This window comes from Osmerus eperlanus, chromosome 15 (assembly GCF_963692335.1).
Source record: "Osmerus eperlanus chromosome 15, fOsmEpe2.1, whole genome shotgun sequence".
Classification (NCBI taxonomy): Eukaryota; Metazoa; Chordata; class Actinopteri; order Osmeriformes; family Osmeridae; genus Osmerus; species Osmerus eperlanus.
Genome location: NC_085032.1, coordinates 5,626,765 through 5,638,073, shown reverse-complemented (window position 1 = coordinate 5,638,073; position 11,309 = coordinate 5,626,765). Strand labels below are relative to the sequence as shown.

General features: G+C 50.6%; 1 protein-coding gene across 1 annotated transcript in view; it reads left to right on the top strand.

The window, feature by feature from the left end:
- Positions 1–7,862: 7,862 nt before the first annotated feature.
- pde1ca (phosphodiesterase 1C, calmodulin-dependent a) overlaps positions 7,863–11,309 on the top strand; it is a 46,079-nt gene continuing 42,632 nt past the window's right edge. The window contains 2 exon segments of the mRNA XM_062479757.1: positions 7,863–8,196; positions 10,396–10,422. Coding sequence (XP_062335741.1) covers positions 8,066–8,196; positions 10,396–10,422 — 158 coding nt within the window. The 5' untranslated portion in view covers positions 7,863–8,065.

The following is an 11,309-nucleotide window of genomic DNA, read 5'->3' as shown; positions in this document are numbered from 1 at the left end:
GATGAGGTTGGTGATGGTCACACTGGGATCGAGCGTTAAATCGCTCTAAGGTGACTTTAGCTTTCAGAAGATGGGAGGGGGGGGGGGAGAGAGGGGGGGTTTGTGGGGGAGGAGGAGAAGGCTAAGCCAGACACAGTAGCATCCAGCATTTTCCAGTGCTTCCAATGATTCGTCTGCTTCTGTGGTGGCGCGGGATATTTTCCTGTGGCGTGGGATATATTCCTGTGCGGTTCAAATGTAGCAGCAGTTCGTCAGTTTTGTGTTTCGTTTTTTGGGGATAATTGAGGTTTACAGTAGGAGTCATGGTACCTGACTCACAGTTCCGGGTCTCTGTCCAGTATCCATGGAGAGCCACCCCTCTCTCCCTGTCATTCTCTATCTCTCTCTCTCTCTCTCTCTCTCTCTCTCTCTCTCTCTCTCTATCTCTCTCTCTCTCTCTCTCTCTCTCTCTCTCTCTATGTCTCTCTCTCTGTCTTTCTTTCCCTGTTTCTTTTGCTCTCTCTATCTCTATTCATATCCATTTCTCTCTGTCTATCTATCTGGGGGTTTCCTATCTCTGTCAATCTATCGGTTTCCCTCCATCTCTGTGTCTCTCTCGTTCTCCCTCTCAATCCATCTCTGTTTCCTTCTCTCTGGGTCTTGCAGAGATGCATTTGCATGCCATTTTACGCCACAGTGATTCACAGATGACATTTTCATGGCACCGTATCCCAGAGAAAAGAAAATCAGGAAGGACTGAGAGAAAGGCACCCCAATCACTCCAGACACCCTGAACGGCCAGCTAGGCTTCGCCAGATGACTTTCCCTGTCTCTGATGTAAATGTGACGGTGGCTCTTTGGTGTGAGATCTCTATCTCTCTGGGAATGGAATTATTACCTGTGGAGAGTTCTCTCTTTCAGTGAGCCATCTTCTGACTACCTCCCCTTTAGACCCCCCCCACACACACACACACACACACACACACACACACACACACACACACACACACACACACACACACACACACACACACACATCCCTACTCTGCTCACAGATAGACTGTTACGGAGGGATTTACCTCCCTTCTATGGCTACAAATGCTCACTCACACAAACACACACCCAGCGAGATACACACGCGCGCACACTTGGGGTTGAAATTGACCTTTGCAAACCTATTCCCTCATCCGCCGGCAATCCAAATCTTTGCTTTGTGTGTGTGTGTTTGCGTATTGTGCGCGCACGTGTTGTGTGTGTGTGCATACAGGTGGATTGCTATTGTGCCACTCACTTCATGCCCCCAAGCCTTTCCTTTAGATAACTCTCTCTCTCTCTCTCTCTCTCTCTCTCTCTCTCTCTCTCTCTCTCTCTCTCTCTCTCTCTCTCTCTCTCCCTCTGTCTCCCTTTTACCACTTCTCTCTTCCCATATCCCTACCCCCTCCCGCCGTCCCACGTCCACCCCTCCCTCTCGCTTTCATCCCTCCATCCGTCGCTTCTCCGGACCCTTCCTCCATGTCAATAAGCTGGCGGTGCTCGGAGGCCGATTTCCGAGGAGAAACCTAATTTTCTGGCTGAGTGCCGTCGGCCCGGGAGAAAGAGGTGGCGGGGTTCAGGGGCTCGGCTCGAAGGGGCGGGGTGAAAGTCCCGCCCGCACGGCCACACGACACGACGCTGTTGGTAAATAGAACCGTGTGGTCGTGACTAACCTCTGGGACCCCCCGAGGGAGAGAGAGAGAGAGAGAGAGAGAGAGAGAGAGAGAGACACACACACAGGAGGTGTGTGTGTGTGTGCTGGCTGCACTTTCATTTAAGCAGCGTATTATCCACGAGCGAGAGCTGAGAGACTTGTTGATGGTGCGGCGGAAGGGCTTTGAGTGGACTTTGAAGTGTACCCGTGTCATCGGGGGGGGGGGGGGGGGGAAATGAAACCCACACATGCTACCACCTCAGACGTATTTGAGTTGGTTAAGGCGTGGACTAAAGCAAACCTGCATAACATGCATTGGATTGTGTATTGGGGATTGTTAACCATTGACAAACCGTGTCATTCATGAATTTGTTCCAAATCCCACTCTGCCTCTCAACACAACTGGGGACGGAGGAGGATGATGGAGATGAACATATGTAATTCTCATTAGACAAGCGTCCGGCTTTCATAATGTAGTGTACGTGTGTGTGTGTGTGTGTTTTCAGAGGACTTGACTTTGTGGCAGATGAAACCCATTCTCTCTCAGGACGCTGAGGGCGTGGCGAGCCGGGGTTGGGTGACCCCTCGTTGTCACGGTGACGCGATCATTTAAATAGCGTTTAGATGAGCCTTCTCCAGCTTCCGCCATTTTGTACCGCAGATAGGAGCAGTTGGGTTTGAGGACATTGATGGGGTCTGAGGCAGGTTGAGAATGATTGGACCACCACAACTCTACCCAGACATGTGTTCCCTGTTGATACCATGAGCTGATTGGTGGATAGGACCAGGCCAGGTTAATGGACATTGTCCGACCTTTCACCTCCAATTTATCCCTGGAAACAGTGGCTTTTTGATTCCCTCTGATAAGAACTGTGTGTGTGTGTATCTGTGCGCGTGCGTGTGTTTGCGCGTGCGTTCGCAAGAGCCTTCAAAGGTAGTTTTTCTCTCACCAGGAGGGACTGGAAATCAGAAATCAATGTGCTAAGCTCTCGGAGGGAGGCAGGGACGCAGATCTGACACGGAATAGAGGGAGCGACCAACCGACCAATCGGACTCTTTACCACTGCTGCGGTGGAGCCGCCAACACGGTGTTGTCAACGGCAGGATGTTTAGAAGGAGCTTCGGATAATCAGTCATTAGCTCTCTCTCTCTCTCTCTCTCTCTCTCTCTCTCTCTCTCTCTTTCTTTCACGCTCCACACCTCCATTTCTCTCTCTCTCTCTCTCTCTCTCTCTCGCTCTCGCTCTCGCTCTCGCTCTCGCTCTCGCTCTCTCTCTCTCTCTCTCTCTCTCTCTCTCTCTCTCTCTCTCTCTCTCTCTCTCTCTCTCTCTTCTCTCTCGCCTTATGAGGCGACTCGTTGACTGAGACAGTGGAGAGCCCGCAGGCTCATTAGCATGACTATGTAAATGGGCCCTCCTTTACTTCACCTTGCTAATGAGATGGGGGCCGTCCCTAACAACACCTGCCTAACTCCGCCGAATAAATAGCAGCGTGCGTTTATTTGTGCGTGTGTCTGTGCCCTGCGTGTGCCGTTTCCCTGCTGTAAAGACATGTATGCAGATGTATCCAAGCATGCATGGACGAATGTCGATAGTCTGTTATTCGAGGGTTAGTTTGGGTCTTCAGACTGTAGCTATTTTATGTTAATTGCTATTTTATGTAACATTATCCATGATGGCATGTTCATGTGCACGTACGCACACACACACGTTGGGCTTTTCTGGTCTCTCACTGTCTTGATTTCAGGCTTTCCACATTCGATCGAATGCCGGAAATGCAGCAAGTGTCCTTTGGCTGCAACCCGGACACAACCACCAATGCACCAGTGAAGCTCCGTAGCTAAACCATTTGGGCCTGTGTGATGACCTGGCGATGGGGTGGTGGTGGTGTGTGTGTGTGGGGGGGGGGGTCTATGGGTTGGGCTGGGGGCTGGTGGCTGGGGCGGGGGTTGGAGTCAGCGGCTCGATAAATCTCTCCCTTCAGAATGGCTCTCGTCGAGGTTAAACCAATTAATCACCAGTAAGTGATACCATTGTCCTGTCATCCTCCTGCATTGTTTGTCCTTTCGACCACATGACGCACCCCCCCCCCCTCTGGGAGTCTCTGTTTTCTTCCTCCACTGTAACTGTACGAGGGCCCCGGGGGAGCCGCTCCATTCACTGAACAGGAGGGTGGGGGGGGAACCTTTATTCGGTATCACTCGCCCCCCTCCAGACATTTGAACCTGGCGCGCTCATAGACTCCAACTGTGAAGGCCTCAGCCTGAACGGGATTAAAATGTCAATAATGGATGAGCGTGGATGTGGGTAATGAGCTTGTCCACTCCATCTTCCTTTTACTTTTCCACTGCCGAGTCTAAAGTGTCTCCTGTGCCGTGTTGGTTTGACATAAAGAGACACCCGTAGATGATGTTAGGAGCGTTTCAGGAGTAAGATTAACGTTTACAGAATACTTCAACTCGTGAGTCCTTGTGATTGTCTGTGTGAGTTCACTCGAACTCTTTAATCGAGGTCATTGAAAGACTTTCAATCATATACTTATTCATTGTGAAAACATCAGACAGGAAGCGTCACAAACACTGTTAACAGACCAGGAAACAAGGAGGAAAGTAGCAACTGTTTCTGAGTTGTGTTTATGTGTAGATGTTGGTTTGTTGGTGTTGGCAGCTTCTTGGCCAAAGCTTACAGGACACGACTGCTAGTAGTGCTAGTTTCCCAAACCTGAAAATAAACAGACATCCAAACACACTGACATCGTGAGCGAGCCCCTCTCGTCCAATAACCCGCCGCCGGCAAAATATAGACGGAGCATGATCCAAACAGAAGCGAGCATAAATCCTCTTTTTCTATGATGACGATCACAAAGTGGCTGTCTCGGGGGTGTAATGCCTTTTAGATGGAGGCGTGGGGGTGGTGGCGTGTCTGCGGGTGTCACATCCCAGTAGCCCCTCTCTGTGCTGGGGAGCCCTGACGCTGTCAGACACCATCCATCCAGGCTGCTTCCAAAACACCCCCCGACATCTCCAGCTGTTAATTGAATTGCTCGCCACTTAGCCGACAGTTAGGAATCTCGTTTCCATCGATTCGCCGGGGAGCAGCCATTCGGCGAACACGGGAAGACGTCAACGGCTACATGGCACAGGCGCGCGCACGCACGTCCTTCGCCGTCCACGCCGTCTCGCGGACGGACGCGCACTTTCGAAAGCACGGTACACGGTCTCTGAGGAGAAGGCGTAAAGGTATAACGTTTGTCTGGAATGCACACACACACACACACACACCCTAACACTTGTTAGGTCTTTCGTTGCAAATCCCAGGTGGCAAAAGCAAGGAATCATTGGCCCCCACCCCCTCCTCCCCTCACCTCCCCCCAGTAGTCCCCAGCTATGGTCTCCTCGGCGTCATCGTATCCCAGACTCCTCTACTCCCGGTGGGGCTGGGCCTCCCCTGCCTGGGTGCCACACTGTTCCTTCCTCCCTGCAGAGAGCTTGAGCTTCCTTTCAAGTGCCCAGCGCCGTTGTTGCGCCAAACGATGAAAGAGAGGGAGGAAGGGAGGGGAGGGAGGGGAGAGCGGAGGGAGGGAGGGAGGGAGGGAAGGGAGAGCGGAGGGAGAGCGGAGGGAAGGAGGGAGGGAAGGGAAGGGAGAGCGGAGGGAGGGAGGGAGGGAAGGGAAGGGAGAGCGGAGGGAGGGAGGGAGGGAAAGGGGTGGCTGATGGCATGAGGGAGAAAGGTGGTGAGGGGGAATGTGGAGGGGAGGGAGGAGAGGATGGAATAATGTCTTTGAGGACTTGAAAGGGACGGACAGGAACGGAGAGAGAAAAAGAGAGCAGTGGTCTTTTTGAGACAGCTCTTGGTGTTACCCCTCTCCCTACAGGTAATTGAAAGGGTTGGGGAGAAACAGATGTTTGATGTGAGACTGTGGCACAAACCCATAGTTCTCTTTTCTTTCTCTTGGCTTCTGTTCAAAATGGACTTCTCCCGCCGACAACCATTTGTGCAATTGGGTTGGACTTTATGGAAGACAGTAGTTTGGATTCTCACCAAAGTCTAGAGTTTAGGAGAACAGCCGGCTGTTGGTGTGGCATCGGAAAAACTGATTCCAGTCTTTTTTTCAGCAGCACAATTTTGTAAAAAAATGTATCTCGGTTAGTCTTAACCCTTAGCTGAGTCAGTTCAATATTCAATATTCAATTGGAATGTTCGAATCAAATGCAATATGCATATGCAACGTTACACTGTGGCGCCCACTTTCAAACGCTCACATATTTGCGACTCTACTCCTTAAAGGGTTAATGAGTTGCCGGAAATGTCCTCAGCATCCGACACCTGTCCAAGATTGGCCACCATTCCTTCCACTAAAGCCAGCTCACGATCCAACACCATACCTCACCTTTCAGGTCCAGCAGTCAGAAATGCCCAAGGATTTATTTAGCTCGTCTTCAGACGTGTTGATTAGCAAAGCAAAAGGCTCCGAACCGAAATGATAACAACCCTCCAATTTCCTGCCAGCGCCTGCGTCACAACACAATGGCCGCCTTGGCCTGCCTCTCTGCTCTCCGAGACTCATTACGAGCACACATTTAATTCCGTTCGTCTTCATCCCTTCTGATAATGGACCCCGGCGTGACAATGCAGCCGCCATATCTGATGTCATTAAGAACACGTCCCCCCAATACGGCAGACAGCTCAGGCGAGGGTCTAATGCAGTCCAACACTCGGATTCGAAACCAGATGGAAATCGAGCCTCATTTGTGTTTTCTTTGCAGACGGGCTCCGTGAGCGGCATCGCCGCCTGCGTTGACGAGGGCCACGCCGGCGTTTGTGTCCCCCCCGAGTCGTGCGAGGGGGGTGGCGGGGCAGGCGGTGGGCTGGGCGAGTGGGGATGGGGGTGTTGGGGGTGGTGTTGCGGGGGGGATGGGGCGGGTCGTCTCAGAAGTCCAACCTTTCAGGTGAACGCAGCTGCAACTCATTGGATTGGAACGATGTCTGAGGGGCGGGGGGGGGGGGGGTCTTGAGCCGTTGAAATAACTGTCAGTCATTCTTAGGATGCGAGAGACGGAGTGTGTGTGTGCCTGCGTGTGTGTGTGTGCGCCCGCCTGCTCTTTTGCAACGTGGGGGTCAGGCTCATCCGTGCTCTTTAGACTGTACCATCTGTTTGGAAATCATTCACAATCTTGGATTCACATTACCGTACGATCTCCTCCTTGGCTCTCGTTCTCTCTCTCTCTCTCTCTCTCTCTCTCTTTCTCTCTCTCGTGCTTCCTCTCTCCCGCTCTCTCTCTCTTCCCCTTCTCTTTCTGGGTGGCTCAGTCTGTCTGTCTGTCTGTCTCTGTCTCTCTCTATCCCTCTGATTATGACCCTCTGAATGTCTGCAAGCGGTTTTCTAGATTCAGCTCCACACTGTTGACTGTAACAAGGCTCAAAATGGGTGTGCTGAAACTGTGGGTCTAGTCTGCCTCTGTTAACAGCCTACAGATGGTGGCAGGAATCTGTTTTGACTGGGGGTTTAGCATTTCTTTCTGTCCCTCTCCTTTTCACTATGTTCTCTTTCTCTGTCTTTCTTTCTTTCACTCTCTCTCTCTCTCTCTTTCTCCCTCGTTCTCTTCCTTCCTTCCTTCCCCTCTCTCTCTCTCTCTCTCTCTGTTCCCTCTATCCCTTCTCTTCTTGGGTTTAGTTCAGATTCCAGTGGTAACATTAGCTCTAGCTCCAGTAGACCAACAGCCTCTGTTTGATGCTCTGTTTGACGACGTTGGCAGACCCTCAATCCCCTTGTACCCTTTGTCACTCCCCCTGTCTGATATTAGAGAGGTGGAGCGTTGACTCTACTGGCCAACCCTCCCCCTCATCCCCCAGCCCCCGCCCTCCCTCTCCTATGCACGCGCTCAGTGCGTACCTGAGTCGCTGAGTGTGGGAGCGTTCCGGAGGAGAGACAGCGGAGTTTGAGAGAGAGAGAGAGAGAGAGAGAGAGAGAGAGAGAGAGAGAGAGAGAGAGAGAGAGAGAGAGAGAGAGAGAGAGAGAGAGAGAGAGAGAGAGAGAGAGAGCGCAGATCTGCACAGGACCGGAGCCTCCTCGCGCAGCTCCGCCAGCAGACCCACAGAGAGCGAGAGAGAGCGAGAGAGAGCGAGAGAGAGCGAGAGAGAGCGAGAGAGAGAGAGAGAGAGAGAGATAGAGAGAGGGAGGGATGCGGAGGGCGGGAAGAGGATGCGAGGACACACTCCAGCTGTCACACTGACAGAGATGGGATAGGGGAAGCCAGCCAGTGGATCAAGGCAAGCAGGCTCAGACACCAGGGAGGGAAAACAGTATCCCGGCGCACGGAACAAAAAAGAAGACAACTTGATATTCTCCTCCGGCGCGTGTGAAGTGGGCTCTGGCCCAAAAGGGAAGGAATTTTCTCTTCATGTCTTTTCGCCTGGTAGATATCTTCGACATGGAATCGCCCACCAAGGAGATAGAGGATTTTGAGAGCAACTCTCTGAAGTACCTACAACCGGACCAGATAGAGAAGATCTGGCTCAGACTCAGGGGGCTGTAAGTATACAAGACGATCCTAAACTAGAATGTTCTCCCTTTTGGTTTGGATTCTGTTGTAAGTGTGTCTTTACCCTCTTTTGGGGATGCTGTGCTGCTCTCTTTGTGTGGTCATTGATGCATCTTTATGGGTTTGGACTATCTTGTCTTGAGTCTCTATCTTGACTTTACACTCTACTTACATACTATACAAACTCTCAGTTGTGGTGAGGAGAGTGGTTTGTGTTTTGTATTTTAAATCCAACGTCGTTGTTTGAGATGGATACTTTCTCGGTGTTGGTCTGTTCACAATGTGCTCTATTCTGAATCCAACCCACCACGGTAATGCTTGGTTCTGGTAAAGAAGCATCTTTCTACATCCACCTCCAAATAATAGAGTACGCCTACTTCTCAAGCTTGATCAGCGAGGGACAACTTGAGAAACACAAAACATAGAAGTAGAGAAGACTGCAATACAGAGTCATGACAGAGAAAGGGGACATGAAGACGCAACAACAGAATGTTGTTTTTCCTATTTCCATTGCCCGTCCTTGACTCTGAGGCTCATCCTGTTGTAATTGCCAGAGGTTGTATTCCCGATCGCCTTGATCAGATGATTTGGAGGTAAAGTTCATGCAGCAATCAGGTTAATGTAGCATAAAGCAGCAAACACGAACATCCACCGACACACACACACACACACACACACACACAGGAACAGGCTGCGGAGGTGTTACGCAGGCAGTCAACAAACAGTTGAACGCTGACCGTTACAGACGGTTAATCATCCTTCCTCTGCCCTAGCTCCTAGATGTGAAAACATCGGACGTGATTCAAGACAATATGGTCAAATAACTTTTTGTCAACGAACTGAAAGGTAACCCCTTCGCCTGTTCTGGGTCTGCCGTCTTCTCTGTTGTTGTGGCGTCAGGGAAAGCATCCGTTCGGTCTTGTTTTATGACACCATCATTTCTGCCAAAAGGCCCAATCAACCTCAGGTTCACTTGACGGCTAACAACAGCTGCTCAGGAAATCACACACGCAGACACGCACGCAGCCGCGCACACGAGAGCACAGACACACACGCTCCGACACAGACGCACACACGCAGACAAACCCGGTGTGTGATCTCGCAAACCCGTCCCAGCGTTGATCCCGTAGCTTTAGTGGAATTCCCTCTTCATGCTCCACTATGAATGATGTGCAATATGAGCATGTCAAAATGCACACAGGGTCACCAGAGCATACCCGACATTCAGGTAACACTACACCACACGCACGTACACACACACACACTCACAGTTCTACATAAACACACACGTCTACTAGACACAGTTGTATGCATGTCCCAGGCAGGCCCAGACTGTCATTATTTGCCAGTCACCACAAACACAGGGAGCTCATACCTCATCAGTCCTCACTGATGACAATGATCGACCATCCTCCCTTTCTCTCCTGAATGCCTTGCTGTCCCCTCCCCCTTCCCCCCCCCCCCCCCCCCCCACACACACACCCTTACCTCTCCTGATCGCTTCGCTGTTCTGGCCGTCCCTACCTCTAGCGAACGCCTCTCTGCCTTCGCATTCACTCAGACTCGCTATTCCCGTCCAAACGCACACAACACACGTACACACAACACACACACACACAACACACGCACACACTTTAACCCTGACGCCCATAAAGTCTGGCACGGCCATTACCGTGTCTTTACGGGCCTTCTGGGTAGTGTTCGGCAGGCGGGGTCTGGAGCCCCACAGACATGCAGACATTAAAGTTGCAGCACGGTTCCTGTTTAAAGGCTCCAGGGCTTGTGATGGGTTGGGGTCCATGTTCGGAATTAAACAACAAGCCCACAGAGAAAACACCAGAGTTTTCCTAGAAACACGGACGGATAGATCAAAAGGCACGCACACGCCGACATGCGCGCTCACACACACACACACACACACACACACACACACACGCATACACAATCATACTGAGTACAAGCAAGGTCATGATTGGATGACCACCAAAAGATCACAGGCGTCCTTGCGTCAAAGGTCATCCCAGACATGTGGATTTCTGATGTCATCGTGACGTCAGTCTTCTATAGCAGAACCAACCATTCCCATGGATTAATATGCTGGATGTCTCTAATCCGAGCGTTTGACAGATTGGAATAATCAGATGTGATGTGAGGAGACTAATGCGACCATCTTTCTTTTCTCCCCACAGAAGGAAATACAAGAAGACGTCACAAAGGTAAGCCCATCCCCAGCACAGCGGCAACACATCCCAGCTACCTGAACTGCATCGATTTTCCGTGGTCACGTCACGGACAACCTTTTATGGAAACCCATTGTGAACAAGCCCAGCTTCACAATAAACAATAAAGAGCCAGTACCACATTCAAGTCTTATCTCTGCGGTTTTCTCCTTTCCTCAGACAATTGCACCCTCACCCAGGGGCGTCGTTAGACCCTTTTTACTGGGGCACGTGCCCCAGTATAAATCTGCTGTGCCCCAGTAAAATCTAAAGTTTGAGTTTTAACAATTTACTTTATTAGTCAGTGCATTAATTTAGATTGATAATCCCGGAAAAAATAGACGCAGTCTCCCAATCAACGCTTGTAAAAGTGTTTAACCGAAAACACAAACCGATGCACGCAGAATTCCATGTCAGTGCGCTCTTCTGAGCTTGCCAAATAGCCACTGCAGCACGCACACAGAAGTCCAGGTGTCGGACTCGGCACACAAGTCAGAATTGAGGTACGCTGAGAAAACATTACAAAACTAAAGATCGTTTCTAAATGTGCATGCTCTCATTGGGTGTGCTTTGCCTTCGGCAAGGGCACAACCTTTGTTCTCTCACATATATATTATTATTGGGTGTGCTCAAGCCTTTGGCGAGAGCACAACCTTTGTTCTCTCACATATATATTTATTATTATTATTTATTTTTGCCCCCCTAAATCTTTGTCAATATTTGGCCTACATAGACAACCTAGGTGTCAAAAGTTTCGTCTTGGTAGCGATTGAGTTGCTTGTATTTTTATTTACGTTCCGTTGCATGGTTTAGGCTCAAGTTAAGTTTTTGTGGCGAAAAGTGAAGCTAACGGTGGCTAATTTGCTAGCCAGTCACTGACGTTA